Genomic DNA, 21,093 nt, shown 5'->3' with positions numbered 1-21,093 from the left:
CTAATCAACAGAATTAGCAGCAGCTCACTTTGGAAAGTTTAATGAGGCTTGTGCCAGCCATCCATAAGCCCGTCCATCCATCGATCAATCGATCAGGAGCCGAACTCTTTCAGGCTAATGCATTTGTAACGGCCACTCTTATATAAAGCATGTTTAACCAATAATGCACTGTTCTCCCTATTTTGGGGAGCGAAAGCTGCTTTTCGTCTGCGACTGAAACTAAATGATGTGAATTGTGCACCTTACATGCTATTCAGTAGTAAAAAAAGACGGATGGAAATGAAGTAGAAATTGAGAATTAAAGTTGGTGTAAATTGTGGTTAAATGGCTTAAATGGGTTGACAAAAAATGCAAAAGTACTGGTGAAATAATTTCTTGCTTCTGGTTGGCACGGTTAGTGTTTGGCACTGGTTTTGGTAGCAAAAAGTCAAGGAGAAAATCTTCAATCTGTGCAAATCAACATCCTTTCAAAAAGCCCCTGGCTCACAAAAACAGTGATAGTTTGTCTGCTTTAGAAAAGACGACGACTTCCTGTTCCTGGCTGGGACTCGTTTTCATCCAGGCTGATGGCTCTTCGTCTTGGCTTCTGTTTTCCTTTGTTAGTCTTTCTTGGGTTTTCACTGAAAGACAAAAGGAAGTTAGAATGAATCAAATCCCTGATCTGCAATGATCTCATACGTCCATCATGATATATTAGAAGCAGCACAATGCTCGATAACCCCAAAAAAACATTACAAATCTAAACTATTTTTGACAAAACACCCTTATTTGGAAGGGACCAATGCATTAGGTAAACAATTTCAAATTCTTATTAATATTTCAGCAGCACTGAACTTTTTTGGTTTGTGTCTATCCAATTTTGAAAAAAAATTAAGTAACTTTTTTATTTAATGTAATTCACTGAATTATCCAAAATCTTACATTATTTAATATATATATATATATATATATATATATATATAGCTGCATTCTGCAATCAAATAACTATATATACCTTAAAATGACATATATACCTATATATATACACATATATACACATACATATACATATATATATATATATATATATACACACACACACACACACACACACACAAACACACACACACCTTAATAATGATATAAAATGATATAAGATTTCAGTTTTTATATGACATATTTACACATTTTAAATGACTGCAATCAATAAACTATTTACAATTCTATATTATATAAAGAACTGTGCATTCCGTTTCAAATACATTTGAATGTTTTTTTCCTTACAACAAGATCATCCACAATCATATGGCCGTGAATCACATCATCCTCCACGATCAACAAGGTGCAAAGTGTATGCAATATGCACGCCATATTTTGTGCATATAGTAGTGCGACCTCAGCTTTCTCACATACTGAGTCACACGTTACGGCAGTGAATAACATGCACACGTTAGCATAGCTGATGCAACACAGTGGATTTGAAACCCTCGATGACAGGCACTGGGTGTAAATAAGCAAATAACAGTATAAACGCCACTTAAAAAGGCTTGCGGGAACATACTGAAGGCTTAATACGCTCAAAGAGATGCAGCTTTGGACGAAGCGAGAGAGGAAGCGGGGGGTGACACAGCCACAGATGTGTGCGGAGTGGGGGGTTGGCAGGGCAGAGAGAGACCCTATTGAGAGGAGAAGAGAAGACAGGAAGGATGCAGGGATGGGGGAGGAAGGGTCTTTGGGAGCAAGGACCCTTATGGAAGAAGCAATGAGGTAATAAGAGCAAAACACACAAGGCTACGCACCTTGAAACGGCCCCTCACAAGTGCATCTTATGCCATTTTACAGTGTGCTTTATGCTCACCAAGTTGCCTCTTTTCCGGAGTTGCCATCGGCAACGCCTTGTGTGGCTAATGATGTGAAGCGGAGAGACAGGGTTCTGGAAGCACGGGCTCGTGAAAGCGGTGCCTCACAGATGTGCGCTACAGCATCTGCACATGCACACTCTCCAAAAGACGGCCTGAGCATGCCACACTACACGCCTCTCGTCCTTCCTTCTCTCTCATACACTCTTTATTTTTCTCGATCTATTTGACAGTGCGTGGGTCGGAAGTGTTCTCTTAGAATAGCTCTGCTGCAGTGAGTGAGAGAGAGGGAATTGACATAGAGATGGGCAGATGGATCACCTCGCTTAGTTCGCTCGCTTCATCCTCCCTTTGCGGTAAATATCCTACATAGGCTACTTCTTCCTATAAGCGAGAGCAATACACATCTCCATTCATCTGCCTCTTCCTCTCCATTCCCCACCCCTTCATCCTCCTCCTGATCATCATCAACCCTGTTTCTCTGACTCGGGAGGATGGGAGACATCCGTCCCATCCACAAACAGGTGCAGATGACAGATGTCAGGCCAATATGCAGCCTATTACCATTTTATGAGCGAGCACACACCGAAATGGGGATGGAGAGATGAAGGGCAGAAAGAGGACAGTAGGCCTTAGAAGATAAAAAATGAAAGTGGCTTTCAGGATTTTAAAGTATGTTAGTCAGCAACAAGTCGTACAAAAAAAAAAAAAAAACGTTGTACTGTCATTTACAGATGAAGAGAAATGAACAAAGACACGTAAGTGTAATTTGTTAATGGAAACATTTAAGTATTTGCTTAATTATGTGCATTTTGCGACACTTGAATGCGTGTGTTGACAATGCGCCATAGTTGAAATAAGTGACACAAGCCGTTAACAAAAAAACTAACAAAAACAAAAAAACATGCTTGTTTTTCTATCACCGTGAGGACTTTCCATTGACTTCTATTGTTTTATATACTGAGACAATCATTTTCGAAACCCTACCCCTAAACTTAACCCTTTAAGACATTTTTTTCGCATTTTATACATTCATTTAGACATTATTTCGTTCACAATATAGGCGCACACACACGCACACGCAAACAGACTATAGCAAGCTATACACACAGCAGCATCATGGCAGATCTCTGGGAGGAAATTAAAATTCCAGTGGCGGACGACACACGCTGTGCGACACCAATCCCCATGACATGTATCCATCCCTGATCTCACATTCGTTATGGATATTCAAAATGTAGCTCATAACAGATGCGTTCATAAACAGAAATCAAGCAAAAAAACGCAAAGAAAGGACTGTAATGAGCGCGCGACCTATGTGTATGCGCTCCTCGCGCACGTTGCAGCAGTAACAGCATCAGATGAGAACAAAATGAAGGCACGTCTTACCTGCGTGTGTATGCGTGTGTTGCAACAGCTGCCCGCTTCGAATCTGTGGAAAATGATGCGGTGGCTGAAAGAAATGTGATACAATAACCGTTCAAAGTTATTGTTGCCCCTCTCTTGGCTGACAGCAAATTGAACGAGATGATGCAGCACGCGCAGTATTCACAGAGATGGGGTCTTGCGTTTCTTAACAGCTCTTGGTTCGTAGAAAAAGACGCAGTTTTGTGGCATTGGCGATGGGAGACTATCTTATTTAAAGGCGAATAAAACCTCCACTCGCCCTGGATGCTCTACAAAAAAATACCAGTTGCAAAATATAGTTTTCATTGAGTCACAAGTCATAAAAACGCGAAAGAAATAAGTGGACGTCTCCAAATATTAGAAAAAATATCGACCATGCGTAATTTACAGTCCAACGAGAAAAGAAAACGCAGAATACTCCGTGCATCCAGGTAAAAATAGGTTATTTTTGCATATAAAACGCTATTGACTATGCAGTCTAATCCGTACGTTGCCAAATAAACATAAAACGGCTGATTAATTAGACGCGCCCGGCAATATCCGTTTCCCTACTATTTAAATGAGCGTATTATTCCGCTTTCAACACAAATTCAATGGGCTCCACACTCACTAATAGAGATATCTACCTCCGCGCCACTGAAACGCAATTGCTTCCACAAAGGTCCGCTTCGCTCAGTTAACATCGATTGGAGCGAGATGCTTACACGTGGTTTCATTTGCTAAATGTTGGAAATGATCTGCCAATCGCTGGCACGCGTTATTGGCTGAGAATGTCTTTTCTACGCGTGCTGGGTTTTAGGAAGAATCAACTGACGCTCGTTCGCAGACTGGCACGCGCTCATGAGATTCTAGCGCGCGAGAATTCATGAACATTCTTAAAACGGGCTGGATTTTAACTTGTTTCTCTCCAAGAAACGAAGAGCAGAATGACAGTTAAACTAAAGAGTTTAGCTCTTCCATTTGGGTGACAGAAACGTATAGAAAGCGCTATTGGTTTCTGTGGTAACCGCAGCATCCCATGACAATAATGGTTCTTGATTGATTCCGCTTTTCTTTTCCTTTCTTTGCTTTTTGTTGTTGTTTTTTTTTTAAGGTGAATCTCACGAAATCAAGAACATGTCCGGGTCAAAATTGAGTCCAAAATCAAATGAGATTATAGTAGATATTTGTATTTTTTATGAATTTACCATTTATACTGGTATTATGGCAATATTTCCTGTTCTGTAATGCTAACAATTGCATTCTTATTAGGAAAATCTAACCAAAAATAAATAAATGCTGTTTAATTTGTAAAGTGTTTATACAAAATTATAGTATTTGTCAAATAATTAAATCATTTTGGATTTAATAAAAAAAAGCTACTATGGAAATTTTACTGTAATTTACACCAATTGAGAAATTGTAAACATGAATTACTCTTATTATATTCATGAAGATCATGAGAATAACTATTGGGGAGAATGGGAAAACAAAACTTGATCATTGGTGGTGAGTGGTGTCATGAAAATAATTACATTATTATATCACAAACTATCTTTTATTTGAGGGTGAAATATGACCTTTTCAATTATTGCTATTATTATTATTATTATTATTAAAAAGACTATGCATAATAATTCTATATAAATAATTATATAATTCAGTAAACTATCAAATCATTCTTTAGACAAAAATGGACTGTAAAAATGCATATGGTGAATATTTATTCTTAAAAAAAAAAATCCTGTCACCCACCACACATGACTATAACCTGTAAAAAAATGTTTTGGTTTTACTTTTAAAAAAAAGTAAGTAACCTGGTTGCCTTAAAATTTTGAGTTCATTGAAATTAAAAATTTGATTTAATACAATGAAGGAAATTGGTTTAATAAATTGAAACTCAATATTATTGGATCTGAACGACATAAATAAAAAATAAAAATGTTGTGATAAATCATGAAAATAGCACAATTTGGCATGTTGTTTCACTGCATTATTACAAATAAAACACAATTACGCAATATGCTTAAAAAATCTTTTAATAATATTTGAATAAAGAGTGATGTCGAATCTCAAATGTTCATTGAATTAACTCAATTTTAAGGCAACCAGGTAACTACTTTTTAAATATTTTTTTTACAGTGTAAACTGCAAAACAGCAAAAAGGTTATTAAAAATTATGAAAAAATCCAATGAAATCTAAACTTTTCACACTCTCATATTTTGTCAACTATATCCATATTTGACTCCTGAGTGATTCAATTACCTGAGTGTTGACTGTGATTGAATCACAAGAGTTCCTATAAGTCACTTGGCCTAAAGTGAATGCGTTACCTCTCACACTAGTATAGCAGTAGTAATGGAGACGCCATGTTGCGTTCATGTGAGGTCTTGGAAAGCTGGCATTGGTTATCTCTTGTTGTGGAAAAAGGCAAGATGGTTTCAGGAGGCGTTCTGGAGGAGAAAGCATTGTTCTCAACTATCATACCACAGGCAACACACTTTAGAACATTGGGGTATGAGCATTGCAATCTGCAGTGACGTGAGAGTGAATGTTTGTATTTGGGGCATGACAATGACTCCCTGTTTGCTGGAGGCAATTGTAGGGTCAGGCTTGTCACTGTGGGAGCTTCATGGTAGTGAACCTGCCAGAAGTGCTCGTAGCTTCGCACACACAAACGCGCTCTCGCACACAGCCAGATGACTCAAACAGTCCTGCAGCCGTTGGCCCAAACCAAATGCGTCACAGAGCCGCACACTAAAATAATCACACAAAAACACAGAATCACACATGCGTGAACAGAGGAAAAATGTGAAAAACAGGTTCAGGTGTGGGAAAAGTTCAAGAATGCCGTTTTGAGTGGTTAAACAACAAAGCACACCGAGTTCAGAGGTTTTGTTAACAGTCAGAATCTTTTACACAATGATATATATAATACCAAAAATACGGTCACACTTTAGATTATGATCCAATTCTCACTATTAACTACAACATTTGCCTCAATAAACTCCGAATTACTGCTTATTAATACTTAGGTAGTTGTTAAGGTTAGGTATTGGTATAGGATTAAAGGATGTAGAATATGTTCATGCAGAATAAGGCATTGATAAACAGCCAATATCCTAGAAATATGCTAAGCAACTAGTTAATAGTGAGAATTGGACCAAAATACTAAAGCATTTATTTCAAAGACAGACAGGAAGTTCAGTCTGAAATACAACATCAGATTTACTGTTCAAAATGAAATGAGGAGTGCATTGGACTGGATTATGTTCACTTCATACATCCACGAAAAATCACCTTGGATAAAAAGCTCAGAATATGGCTCAGAAAAGTGAAATCTGAGCAGCATTTGTTTGCAGATGCCACTTGGTTTGATATTTTGTTTTTAATGCAGTGACATTTCTTTTTGTGTGGTTTAAGGGGCCACGGTACATCTTAAAGTTACTTTAAAGCAAAAACCATGTCCAAAAGTTTGCAGTAAGATTTTTCTAATGTTTTTTGAAAGATGTCTCTTATGCCCACCAGGGCTGCATTTATTTGATCAAAAATACTATAAAAATGATTGCACTTTATTTTACAGTATGTGCACTCACAATGCACACTTACGTTCAAAAGTTTTTGATCTGTAATATTTTTAATGTTTTTAGAAGAAGTCTCTTCTGCTCACCAAGGCTACATTTATTTTATAAACAGCAAAAACATCAATATTGTGAAATATTAAAATGTAAAATAACTGTTTTCTATTTGAATATATTTTTTAAATGATGATCCTTCAGAAATTATTTGTGTGAAACAAAGAACAGAATTGATCTGAAATAGAAGGTTTGCAACATCTGTTGTACCACTCAAACATTTTGGGTCATTAAGAATTTTTTGGGGGGAAATAAATAAATTAACACATTAATATCACCATCACTTTTAATCAATTTATTGCATCCTTGCTGAGTAAAATACATTTATAATGTTACAAAAGATTCTACAGGTGCTGGTCATTTAATTAGAATATCATCAAAAAGTTGATTTATTTCAGTAATTCCATTCAAAAAGTGAAACTTGTATATCATATCCATTCATTACACACACACACACAGATATATTTCAAATGTTTATTTATTTAAATTTTTATGATTATAACTGACAACTAAGGAAAATCCCAAATTAAGTATATCAGAAAATTTGAATATTACCTAAGACCAATACAAAGAAAGGATTTTTAGAAATCTTGGCCAACTGAAAAGTATGAACATGAAAAGTATGAGCATGTACAGCACTCAATACTTAGTTGGGGCTTCTTTTGCCTGAATTACTGCAGCAATGCGGCGTGGCATGGAGTCGATCAGTCTGTGGCACTGCTCAGGTGTTATGAGAGCCCAGGTTGCTCTGATAGTGGCCTTCTGCTCTTCTGCATTGTTGGGTCTGGCATTTCGCATCTTCCTCTTCACAATACAGGTCAGGCGAGTTTGCTGGCCAATTAAGAACAGGGATACCATGGTCCTTAAACCAGGTACTGGTTGCTTTGGCACTGTGTGCAGGTGCCAAGTCCTGTTGGAAAATGAAATCTGCATCTCCATAAAGTTGGTCAGCAGCAGGAAGCATGAAGTGCTCTAAAACTTCCTGGTATACGGCTGCGTTGACCATGGACCTCAGAAAACACAGTGGACCAACACCAGCAGATGACATGGCACCCCAAACCACACTGACTGTGGAAACTTTACACTGGACCTCAAGCAACGTGGATTGTTGTGCCTCTCCTCTCTATTCCTCCAGACTCTGGGACCCTGATTTCCAAAGGAAATGCAAATTTTACTTTCATCAGAAAACATAACTTTGGACCACTCAGCAGCAGTCCAGTCCTTTTTGTCTTTAGCCCAGGCGAGACGCTTCTGACGCTATCTGTTGTTCAAGAGTGGCTTGAAACCCATGTCTTCCATACGTCTTGAAGCACTGACTCCAGCTGCAGTCCACTCTTTGTGAATCTCCCCCACATTTTTGAATGGGTTTTGTTTCACAATCCTCTCCAGGGTGCGGTTATCCCTATTGCTTGTACACTTTTTTTTCTACCACATCTTTTCCTTCCCTTCGCCTCTCTATTAATGTGCTTGGACACAGAGCTCTATGAACAGCCAGCCTCTTTTGCAACGACCTTTTGTGTCTTGCCCTCCTTGTGCAAGGTGTCAATGGTCGTCTTTTGGACAACTGTCAAGTCAGCAGTCGTCCCCATGATTGTGTAGCCTACAGAACTAGACTGAGACCCTGTCCACACGAACACGGGTATTTTCAAAACCGCAGCTTTTTCTACGCGGTTTGGCTGTTCGTCCACACGCAAACGCAGTTTCCGGTTACTGAAACCGGACATTTTTGACTCCAGCCAGGGTGAAGATTTTTAGAAACTCCGGTTACAGTGTTGTCGTGTGGACGGTGAAACTGGAGATTTCGGCTTGTTAAGTCGAAGTGTGTGCCGTTCTCTCCTTTGTTTGACGTCAGGTTGTGCGCCGTTATCTCTTTTATTTAGCTACATGAGTCGAGTAAATGCAATGGCGGACGTAGCTTTTAATAACTCTGCTAACAGCGCTTATCACATGTATACAGATACATGCGCAGTTATCTCATTGTATTGCAGAAAAGAGGCGCCATGATTCAATAATACAAAGTGACAAGTGTGTGAAGCTATTACAGTCCACTTGGGCCCTGCCCCTGTGTATACAGTTACCGGTCACTGAGTCCAGTAAAGGAACTTGTAGAAGGGTTTCACTGAGCCCATGGCATTCCTCAGCGCATCAGTGCCATGGATGGGACCCATGTGGAAATCAGGCAGCCAATCATAGCGTGGTTTTGCGTTTTCATGTGGACAGATTTTTTAAAAACGTGCTTGTGTGGACGCGATTGTTTTTTAAAACGGAGGAGGAAAAACTCTGGTTATAAAAATACCCGTGTACGTGTGGACTAGGCCTGAGAGACCATTTAAAGGCCTTTGCAGGTGTTTTGAGTTAATTAGCTGATTAGAGTGTGGCACCAGGTGTCTTCAATATTGAACCTTTTCACAATATTCAAATTTTCTGAGATACTGAATTTGGGATTTTCCTTAGTTGTTATAATCATCAAAATTAAAAGAAATAAACATTTGAAATATATCAGTCTGTGTGTAATGTATTAATATAATATACAAGTTTCACTTTTTGAATGATATTCTAATTATATGACCAGCACCTGTATTTAAAATAAATGCATTTCTTTTGAACATTCTATTTATCAAAGAATCCGGAAAAAAAATAATTTTACATAACGGTTTTCAACATTGATAATAATCATAAATGTTTCTTGAGCAGCAAATCATCATATTAGAATGATTTCTGAAGGATCATGTGACACTGAAGACTGGAGTAACGATGCTGAAAATTCAGCTTTGCATCACAAACAAAGATTACATTTTAATATTTCACAATATTATGTTTTTTTGTTGTTGTTGTATTTTTAATAAAATAAATGTAGCCTTGTTGAGCATAAGAGCCTTTTTCTAAAAACATTAAAAATCTTACAGATCAAAACCTTTTGAACGGCAGTGAACGGCAGTGTATTTACCCAAGAAAGTACTGGTTAATATAAGGTAACCACATGGGTTAGGTTTAGGGGTAGGTTCAGGGTTAGTACCTAGTTATTACCCAGTTATTGTAATAACTATTATAAGTGCATAATATGTACATGGGGAACAAGACCGTGATCTTTTATTTTTCAGGATTCTTTGCCAAAATGGCAGCATTTATTGAAACATTAATGACTCACTGCCACTTTAGATCAATTTAATGCATCTTTGTTGAATAAAACTATCAATTTCTTCCAACAAAGAACCTTACTGGCGTCAAACTTTTGAACAGTAGAGTATGCTTTCAGTAATACACAGAGCATTGACTACAAGCTTTTTGTTAATTATTTCAATAATCATTAAACCCACAACTTGCCATTTTTATGGGCCAAAGGCCTCCAAAATATGCACATACCGAAAGCCAGTTTAGAACAGCGTATGAGTGGAGTGGAGCGGCAGAGATTTTCCCATCTGTGCTCTAAAGTGTCTCCGCTTCAGCTCCATTTCCATACTAGCAAGAAACTGTGAGCGATCACGAACCAAGAGAAAACACAGATGCTCTGACTTTCAAAAACCCGTCCCTCACTCCACTTCCATCCTGAAAAAAAGACAAGCAGAATGATAGAAACAGTAAAAAGTCCTAGTGCTCACGGGACTGTACATCAGCACTCTCGGAACAGCGCTCAGCTAATCAAAACTGGAAATAACTATTAAAATGGGACTAAATTAAAATGATAATCAATTTCTTCACAAGGCAGTCAATATATTATGTTACTGGAAACAGTCTTGCGAGAGCAATGTAATTCCAAACAGATGCTCGGCAATAATGAAAACCCAGATGTCCTCTTTTTGAAAAGTAATTATTTTATTTATATTTTACAGTCTTGACTTTCATTGCAATGCTTTATTTTCTCTGTTTTTATTTTTTACTCCAGTCCACTTTGCAAGTGTAATTTTCTATGTCGTTTAAATGGTTTGGGGGAGGGGAGGAGGGGTCAACAGAAGGAGAACAAATGTTCTGTACAACACTTTTCCAGTTAGGAAAAAATATATATTTATAATTCACATTTCTGCTCTCTTCCACACGCTCATCAAGAAAGATAAACGCTACGATAAAAACAAGGTTGTGTGCGTGGCCATTTAGTAAGGTTGGGTTTTTAATGCCCCATTCTTGCTGAATTGTAAAGACATTTCAAAATGACTGAGCACATTCCTCTCTACAGCATGTTTTTTCTTAAATTATTTTCATGATTGCCAATTTATACAGCACAAACAAACAAATAAGGGGTACAATACGTCATAAAATGCTGGAAAATTTACGAGTGCCACTGTGAAATGAAACGGTGAAGTTTTCGTAAAATTTGTAAGACATGCAAGCCTACTGAAACTCTCAAAAGCCTGTCGCTTTCATCAATTCACAGCGAGAATTACCCTAGTAAATGAACATATTCATTATTCCCTTTCTGAGTTCAAAAAAACCCCTCTGTATAATAACCGAGAGTCACAAACCTGATCTGAGTGACGTACTTGGCCTCCTGTTTGTGGTCTACAAACAAAAAATAGTGTGCTTGAGCTGGCAAGAGACTCATTCAGACTGGTGCCACAGTGATATAACGCTTACGAATATCAATATTTGAGTTTGGGACATATACTTGCAAGCTTATCTGTATATTAATACCTGTGCTTTAATCAGAGCCAACATGACAGGGGGGTAACTACCCCAAAACCAAGCTTCCTAAGAGAAAACAGCAGCTGTTATGGCTTTGGTGGACAGATATATGCAAGAAAATGGTTGTGCATAAGAATTTAATAGCTGATGTTTACTTTAAATCGAATCATTTGCTGAATAACACATTTGTAGCTCAGAGGACTTGGATTAGTTTGGCTTTAGGTTATCAATATCACTTCAGTGTTGTATGCAATTAGCCATGGCTAAATAATTTGTGTTTATTGTCATCTTGCTGATAGGGTGAATGTTTATTCAAGTTCTTCTTTGGCGCAAAAAATGCTCCATAAAGTTCTCAGAAAGGGCCGATAAGTCTGATTGAATGAGAGGGCGGAGTCACAAAGAACGCGGCTGGTGGGCGAGAGGATTGTAAAGAGTGGGAGGGGCTCCAGATGCATTATGCACCAGCGAGACATAAAACAGCCTCGCATGTGCACCTGAATGAAAGAGAGTGTACATGTGTGTGTTGATTCAGTTCGGAATGTCGACAGTAGTCCTCCGTTCTAGTTGACCATCCGTCACTGAAGGTCCCGGTCCTCAAGGTACCTGTACTCAAACGTAAATCCTTCCTTTTTCCTCTGGCCCCATTTCTCATAGTCAAAGTAAATGTATGTTCCCTGTAGAAAAGCAAGAATAACGAAGCGTTCAGTTACAGATTATGATTTTTTTGGGTCATATTCACAGTGCTGGGTGGGTAGCAAGATTCCAAATATAATATATTACATATTTTTTATTATAAAAATATAATATATTATATTACGTGTTAAAACTTTGATGAATAGACCAAATGCAATGATTGGACAAACATTTTTTGGTACTGAGACTTTCACAGAAGATTTTAGAGATTTAGACCACTTCTAAACCACTAGCATTAATGTGTCCCAGCTCAATAAACGCTGTATTAAATTTCTTTAGAATGTATTTTCTTTTGAACAGTAGTGTAAAACAACACTGTTAATAAACCAGAAGCCAGAAATACAACAAATTGGTCTAAGTAAGCGGTTCTTGGCTAAAATATGATAATAAATTGGACCAGGGGTCCCAGAATCATAATACATCAATTGTTACAGTGTGACTCACTTGCTCAAACTCATCAGTGATGGTCTTGGGCTCCTCATGCCTCTGGAACCACATCATGTACTTCGTGTGGAACCTCCATGACTGTTTTTTCAAGGCCTTGGCTGCTAGATACTGCGCTTTTGTACCCTAGGGAGTGGAAAGGAACAATCGGTCATTTACCAGAAATACGCCAACAAAAAGGGACTGTAATCGGACCGTAATCCTAAAGACCCACTCAGAGATCAATAGTACCTCTATCTATCAATCAAATGCAAGCCATGTGTGCTTTCTGAAGGACAAAACAACCTTTTTGCAAATACAGGGGGCTTCATTAAGGGCGTTAACTATAACTGCGCAGACACACACACACACACACACACACACACACACACACACACACACACACACACACACACACACACACACACACACACACACACACACACACACCTCTAAGTAGTAAAAGATGAAGAAGAGGGTCTCTGTAGACAGTCTCTGGTAGAACTCCACAGTGTCAGAGTGAGCAGGTGGCACCTGGTGGTGAAAAGGCAGTGTTGGGCAGGGGTTCCTCATCAGGTACTGCCTGTGTGTCCAAAAAAAAGAGTAAGTGATTACTTTGAATACTCACTGATCATTTTGAAGTAAATCGATATATAACATATTATAATATTTATAACATATACAGTCAAGCAACATCACGCGAGCAAGTGTTCCGTTTTCCTGAATACCATCACGATTGAAAATGAGACTGATTACATATGACAGTTCCATAAACAATTCATTAACATCAACTCACTTACATTTTAGATGCAATATTGACTGTTTTTGTTCTATTTCAGTTCCAAACAAAGATCACAGCAGAACCATAACGCGTCTCACAGCAACAGTGTATTACTGAATGATTCAGCGTTTTGAATGAATCGTTTGAATCAAAGACTCAATGACCTATTCATAAACGACTGCCTCAGTCTTGAATGAATCGGCCGTTTGAACGAATCGACTCAATGATTCACTAATTAACAGTCACCTGCTGCCACCTACTGGCAGTTTAGTTTCATGTTTAAGCATTTTTCCCAACATTTTTTTATTGTAAATAAAAAAAATTGTAAATTCAAAAAAATTAATTTTAGTGTAAATTATTTAATTTGATTGGTAACAGCCCTATAATGTCCTATTCTAATTTAATTTATTGATCAAATTTAACAATATAAAATGAAAGCTGAAGCATAGCCTATATTTAATAAGACATATTTACTCAGACAAGTGAATGACAGATTTACTTGGCCGAAGGACAAGCATATGAACAGGCTTAATGTCGAGCCCTGTATAATTATTTTTTACATTGAATGTAACTGATGTACCTACCTGCTTTTTAAAATAAATACATAGATGCAAAATAATTAATACAAATAAAAATACTAAAATAAGTAAGTAAGTGTACCAATAGGAACATTTTGGTAAATCAATCAAATAATGTGTAAAATTAAATGCACCTAGTCTTTTTAAATAATTCAATCATAGAATGAGTCAATGTGGCTGCATCAGGATGCTCAAACAAAAGATCTTATGAATCTTGTTACTATTTAAAGTGACATGTAAAAATAAAATCATTTTATTAATGTTTTAACAAAATCTAGTGTTAGTTAAATGAAAGCAGATTTTAAGAAATGTTTTGTGCAATAATGTTTCCACAGAATATTATTATTTAATTTTTGATGTACCATTTTGAAGATTATGGCTATTTAAAAAGAGTGAATACGCCTGACGAAAGACGCCTGTCAGAATGAGTGAATACAAAAAAAAATCTTATTTGTGTATGTGTGTTAGTCTGCGCTCACCTGATCCTCTCAGAGTCGGACGGGTGAGGCATGTGCGTCCAGGCGGATTCCTGCATGGCTTGCTGGTAGAGTTGCTCTTTGGAGAGGGGGACGGGGCCCAGTGGACACACGCCCAACGAAGGGGGGATGCTCACCTCCGACAGAGAAGACTGAGAAGCTGGAAGAGGACGAGAGAAAGAATGTAACCAACAACATAGAGAACAAAGCAAGATAACCTTAGAGTAATGAGTACTTGTTGACACTTACCACTAGAGATATGTAGTGCAGACAGCTCTCCTTCTAACCCTGAGCTCTGGGCGACCCTCTCTACCATCGACTTTTGAGAACTCAGAGGCTCCTGAGGCTGAAGACAGTGAATGTAGAGGGGAAAATGCATTGGTCAAAACGGTCAATAAAAGTTGACTCTAGTGATTTAGCATGTTCTCAAAACAGTGCTATGGGCAAATAATTAGGGATGATGAACAACCCCACTGAAAACATTGCCCAGAGCATCACACTCCCTCCACCGGTTTTTCATCATCTCTCACTACCTCCTGGTGCCATCACTTCCTCAGGTGGATGGCCCACACGTGACTATCCATGTGATGTAAAAGAAAACAGGACTTATCGGACCAGGCAACCTGCTCCAAGGTCCATGTCCGACACTTGTGTGCCCTTTGTAGGTGCTTTCGACAATGGACAGCGTCATCATAGGCACTTTGTGTAGTTGTGTTGTGTTGTGACACATTCTTCTCATAACCATCATTAAAATTGTGTAGACAGTAGATTTTTCTGTTGGCTCGGAGCAGACGGGATAGCCTTTGTTGCCCTCATGCAGAGGAGTTTTGGCACCCGACACCCTGTCGGCGGTTTTTGGTTAGTCCCTCCTCGGACCACTGTTGGTAAATTCTCACCCCTGCTGACTAGGCATAAGCCTTGCCATTTCAGAGAGGCTCTGACCCAGTCGCCTTGCCATAACAATCTGGCCCTTGCCAAAGTCTCCCAGATCTTTCTTCCTGCATCTAACATGTTAATTACGAGAACCAAGTGTTTGCTTTCCATCTAATCAAAAAACTTCTGAACGGTGGCATACGTGTCTTCACAACGAACAACCCAGTAGGGATGGAACAATTACCGGTTTCATGATAAACCACAATAAAATTTACTGACTGTTAGTAATATCGTTTAAAATACAATTATCATTAAAACTGCGTTTGATTATCGCGTATTTGAAAACTTGCGGTAAAACCTATCTAGTGAGCGACAGTCTGGTGCAGGTGTAGAGCGCAATGTTGTTTTTTGAATGAGAAGAAATGGCAGAAGGCAGTGACGACGGCGGGAGATTTTTCAGCCTTCTAAAAGGACCAAATCTGAGGTGTGGTCATATTTTGGCTTTTACAAAAGTCCTGAGGGAAACTTAATCGAGTATGGTCACCCTGTCTGCAGAAGAAAGTCGCTGTAATAGGGGGAAACACTTCAAATCTGTGAACACAAGGCAAGTGGACTTTGACCTCAATACTAAAACTACACCTGGGAAATAATAATGTGAAGCTTGAGCCAAAGACGAACGAACAAGTTCAGACAAGACTAGGGTGACATTTAAGGCGTAATAATGCATATTCATTGTACACTTATTACACAGATTTTCATTTACCACATAAATAATTACGGGGACATATTGAATTGAGATCCATTTTGTACAGTGTACAAAACAATCGTTCAGACATGATGATCACAAGAAGTTATAGTAATAATTATAGTAGTATTAATAGTAAATTCCTCTGATTTCATTTTCAATACAATCAAAAACAGAGACGCAAGTTGCATTTGAATGAAACGAGAGGGCGCGTCCGTTGTGATACGTGGATGTGCGCTGTGCTCACTCTGAATTAAAGCATTAAAGCCACAGTGCATTGTTCTTGATCAAAATGTACCTGATCAACATGAAAAAGAACAAATTTCACCATGAAATCATGTAGTGAAGGATTATGCGTTTCACAATCACCATATGACATCCAGCGTTGGGATTTTTTTAAATAGAATACATGAAAACACATCACTGCCAGAAGTTTTTACCCAAACCGTTTAAATGATTAAAACTAGAGGCATATCTTAACTTTAAGGTTACTTTTAGCATGTAAACTCCCTATATACAGTATGTTATATGAATATGTGTTTGGGACAGAGGGGAACACGGCCGCATTCACAGCAGATATATGCAGCCCATAATAAATCAAAGCACCAGAATATCAGGGGTCGGAAGAGAACACTGGAAAATGTGACAGAATGGACAATATTCGTATGTATTTGCACTACACAAGCCGTGGTTCAGCGGAGACAAACGCTGGCAGTGTGAAAGCACAACGGGCACGCGCGGCTCCCGCTTTCCATACGTACAGCTTCTGCGCTGCCTCTGCACTGCTTGCACGTACAGTGTGAAACCGGACGGTCATCACAAGGAAGGAAATGCCACAGAATAGAATCTTCCTTATGGTGCGTTCACACCAGACGCGAATGAAGCGAATAAATTGCGCTATTCGCGCGTAGTTGGGCGCATGAACATTTTGAGTTTACTTGCTTCATTTGCGTGTGACATTCACTAAACAACAGACGGGAATTTGCGTCATGGGAGGGCCTTCTGCCAGCCGGCTCGTCTCGCAGCGAAATGGCTGATATGATGGTTTTAAAATACGGCGAATAAGCTCAATTTGCCGGCTTGTAGTCTCAATAGGCCTATGTATAGCTCAAATTGAGTAAAGAGCATTTTTTACAACTTACCAGATTGTCCGACCTCCTCACCTCACTTTCTTCCAAATAAGATCCTTTTTATTCAAGTTTCTATCAAGTATGTACAGCTCCGGGTATCCACATTTGATTTTGTCCTCATTGTTGTCACTACTAGAGCAAGCTCCTAATTGGTTAACGCGGCGAATATCCGCCAAAGTTCAGATTTTTCAACTTGGGCGATTCGCGCGAATCACGTGTCAAATGCTCAATTTGTGGCGTGTCATTCACACCGCAGAATGTCAATTCGCGTCTTTGCATTGACTTAACATGTTAATCACTCGCGCGAAACGCTTCCTTCGCGTCTGGTGTGAACGCACCATTAAAGTGCATAGAGCTGCTTGTTTTATTTGTTGTTTGTTGATTTTCAAATATAAAACTTGTTGAAATGGTTTGTGTGTGCATCTGTTCTTTTTGAACACTTTCATCTCATTTGAAGAAAACCGTGATAATATTGATAATCGTGATAATTTGGGTCACTATAATCGTGAAATAAAAATTTCAGACCGTTTCATCCTTACAACCCGGACTCTAAACACCTTTTACTTTATCTAAACTTCTTGTAGCATTCAGGTGGTGAGCAATAATTAAAGAGTAATTCCACTACCTGTCCCTCATCTAATCTCAGTTTGGCAAAACACCCCATGAAGACAAATCTGTAGGGCACTATCGGGCAACAGCAATGTAGACTTTGCCTTCAGACCCACACATCAAACAGGTGTAGTGTGCTGCAATGATACACAATGTTGCTGAGTATGTGCAAATGTTGTGTGACTGACCTTGATGGTGTCGGCAGCCTGTGTGTATGAGTGGGGGCCGTTCAGCAGGCTGCCACCGCATGGTTTACTCTCACTGTACGATGGTGAGGGCGAGCTGGGCGGCAGTGTCATTGACCCCAGAAGGCTAGACCCACTGTCCTTACTGTTTTGACAGGAGGGAGAAGAGCATTTAGAAAATTGTTTTAATGACGATAACACCGATTTGCAATTCAGAAGTTTTCTTTTTCAAGGAAAGTAGTGAAAGTTTACCATGTTATTCTCTTCTAGATTTGAACATTATTTCAAAAGTGGCGTTTGCCTATGCACAGATCTCTTTTTTATATATATAAAATATATATATTTATACGGATTGTTTCAAAGCAGCTTTACAATAATAAACAGGAAATTAAAGTTGTAAAATTCAATTTCAGCTGTAAAGCAGCACTACAGAAGACAATAGTGCCATTATTCAGCTCAAATCAGTTCACTGTTGATTCAAACCAGTTAAATAACAGTGTCGATGTTGTTAAGTTAGTGTCATTATCCAGCTTAATTCAATTCAAATTTTGTTCTCATCCAATAGTAGCAGCTAAATCTTTAATAATACTGAATATTATTTGTCTTTGTTGCCTATTAATCGAATATTAACCTCACGAAAAAAGTTGTCACAATGCTAAGTTGCTGTAGGTGGTTGCCAGGGCATCGCTAAGTGGTTTTTAAAGTGTTGTAAGCGAGCTAGTACTCACGGCTGATTTGTTGAGGAATTTAAGGGTGAGGATTGGCTGTTCTGTGATTGGCTGGCACTGTTGAGGGCGGAGTCGGATGTGGTGTCTGCTACCACAGCACTATAACCTGGAAGATGCAGGGATATTTATGTAAAAATAAGGGACAAAATTGTATTCATTATAAATATTTAGTGTCTTCTTCTAAGACAATACAGTTTTAGAACAAATGTATTACTTTTTTCTAATCAGACAGTTATCTTGCACTCACTTGTACCACCGTTTTGTTTCGGCCCACTAGGTGGGCGTGGTAGCGCGGCACTTCCCACTGCATTTCCTGACCCAGAGGACCCTCCATTACTTCCGATAACTCCCACATTGCTCCCTGAGGTCAGTATGCCTCCCACAGGGCTGGGAGCCAGCAGAGGTAAAGGCTCCACAGTAGACTGTGCGGACCCAAGACCCAAAACACCAGACCCTGAGCCCAAGAGACTTATGGAGCCTAGACTTCCGTTAGTGCCCACTGAGGTTATGACTCCACTGGAGTTTGTACTGCTAATATTAGCTCCAATCGATGCTGACAGCCCGCTGCCTATGCAACCTGCAGCAGCCGCTTGCGCGTAAGGCGCTGGGGTTGATCCACTCAAAAACCCAGTCATGCTCAAGGACGCCGGCATCCCTGAAAGGACCAGACTGGGCATCTGGCTTACGCTACTCGTAACCGACATACCCTTCCCGAGGCCCAAACTGGAGGAAAGACCCATTCCCAATGAAGGCTGGCTCTGAGAGCTGGGCGTCAGGGGGCCCAGCATGCTGGTGTTAGGCGGCGACATGGAGCTGGGTGTTGGGAGTAGGATACTGTTGCTGGAGGAAGCAGAGTTGGTGCCGGTGTGGGAGGTGACTGAGGTTTTGGGCTGGTGCTGCTGTTGTTGGGATTGCTGTGTTTGTTGCTGTGTCGCTGAACTATAGCTGCTAGAGTTCTGGAGAGGGCCGCCCAAGTTGCCTAAGAGACTGCTGCCCCCTAATGCCGAGCTTCCACTGCTGGCGACAGTAGCCATGGAGATCAAAGAGTTTGAAGAGGTTCCCGAGGATGAGGATGACAGTGAGGAAGAGGAGGATAGAGATGAAGATGGATTTCCGTTCTTGACAGGTGACTGCAACAAAATGACAGGATTTTTTAATTCAGTGACAGGCCAAAAATGGAAAGGACCACAAGACTTTTAGAACAGTGATTTTGCATATCTTTTCTCACCTGACTGATTTCACTGTCTGTCGAGCGTCCTCTTTTCTTATCATCTTCCGAATTCTCGTTCGTGCAAATGAAGAGAACATGACATAGAACAAAAACAAAACCAAAACAAATTACTGAATTGCTTTTTGCTACATTCAAATCCATCCACATCTACGACATTGAAAACAGTGAAAATAATTTATTGAAAAAGAAGCAATTTCTAGTGAAAAAAAATGTCTGTTCATGAACAAATCAGGGTCCTGTATATTGAAAGGGCTTTTTTTCAGGAAACATGATGAGGTTCAAATACATAAATGATAACTTGCATAAACTTCTGGATAAATTTGTCTGCTGGTAAGCAGGTTTGATAAGTCAGATATGTTGCTCTGACTAGGGATGCACCAATATTAAAATTCATACCGATACTGATAAATCAATGATTATTTTCATGTTACAACCAATAACTGCAAAATGAATAAAAACATAAAATTAATTTGAAAATAAAATACATTGATCTTGTTACAATTACATTTAAAAAAAAAAAAAAAAAAAAGTCATACAAGTGAAATTCATACTTAAATTTCCTAAGAAATACATTTAACAGACTTAATGTTTTTGGTGTTTTTAAATATTTACTGACCAATAACTGATAGATAAATAAATAAAACACACTCTAATTAAAATTAATACATTTTATTATTACAATTAATAATTAAGGCATTACAACCTTATAATGTTCAGTATGAAAATTTGATATTCATTTTTGTATTTGCTAAAAATTACATTTAACGGTGTTATCAAATTTCAACAAAGGTAATCTAAAATGTAAAAATCTGTAGAAATGGAGCATGCACAATTAAATATCAATAACATAATGCCATGCCAACACCAAAAACATAAAAAAATAAACCTCTAATATTGGCCAATAACCAGTATGGTACTGATATATTGTGCATCCCAAGCTCTGATTAATTTTAGATCTGATGCTCACCGTAGTGCAAGTAGCCGGAGAAGGAGGTATGGGAGAAGATGACGTTGTGGAGGTTGGTGTGGAACTGGAGTGCTGGAAGATCTCGTCCTCTGGGTTGCCAGGTGGAGATGTGGTACCTACTGGCTGGGCTACAGGAAGGAAAAGGGGGAAAAAAACAAAATAGTTACAAATAAGAATAAAATACACAATAGAATTCT

The 21,093-nt window shown here is 38.8% G+C and overlaps 2 protein-coding genes across 3 annotated transcripts in view; both read right to left on the bottom strand.

Moving 5' to 3' along the window:
• LOC307133598 (craniofacial development protein 2-like) overlaps positions 1–21,093 on the bottom strand; it is a 1,416,430-nt gene that overhangs the window by 902,551 nt on the left and 492,786 nt on the right. The window lies entirely within an intron of this gene.
• cnot3b (CCR4-NOT transcription complex, subunit 3b) overlaps positions 10,660–21,093 on the bottom strand; it is a 28,647-nt gene continuing 18,213 nt past the window's right edge. For both annotated transcript variants that reach the window (XM_079830131.1, XM_079830132.1), the window contains exons 9-18: positions 20,897–21,024; positions 19,927–19,980; positions 18,946–19,828; positions 18,699–18,804; positions 17,974–18,115; positions 14,678–14,774; positions 14,432–14,588; positions 13,044–13,176; positions 12,615–12,740; positions 10,660–12,151 (exon numbers count right to left, since the gene is read on the bottom strand). In XM_079830131.1, coding sequence (XP_079686257.1) covers positions 12,053–12,151; positions 12,615–12,740; positions 13,044–13,176; positions 14,432–14,588; positions 14,678–14,774; positions 17,974–18,115; positions 18,699–18,804; positions 18,946–19,828; positions 19,927–19,980; positions 20,897–21,024 — 1,925 coding nt within the window. In that variant the 3' untranslated portion in view covers positions 10,660–12,052. The remainder of the gene's footprint in view (positions 12,152–12,614; positions 12,741–13,043; positions 13,177–14,431; positions 14,589–14,677; positions 14,775–17,973; positions 18,116–18,698; positions 18,805–18,945; positions 19,829–19,926; positions 19,981–20,896; positions 21,025–21,093) is intronic.

The sequence above is a fragment of the Gobio gobio genome (assembly GCF_949357685.1).
Source record: "Gobio gobio genome assembly, chromosome: 11".
NCBI lineage: Eukaryota > Metazoa > Chordata > Actinopteri > Cypriniformes > Gobionidae > Gobio > Gobio gobio.
The sequence above is the reverse complement of the archived record's forward strand: the minus strand, read 5'-3'. Positions and strand labels throughout refer to the sequence as shown.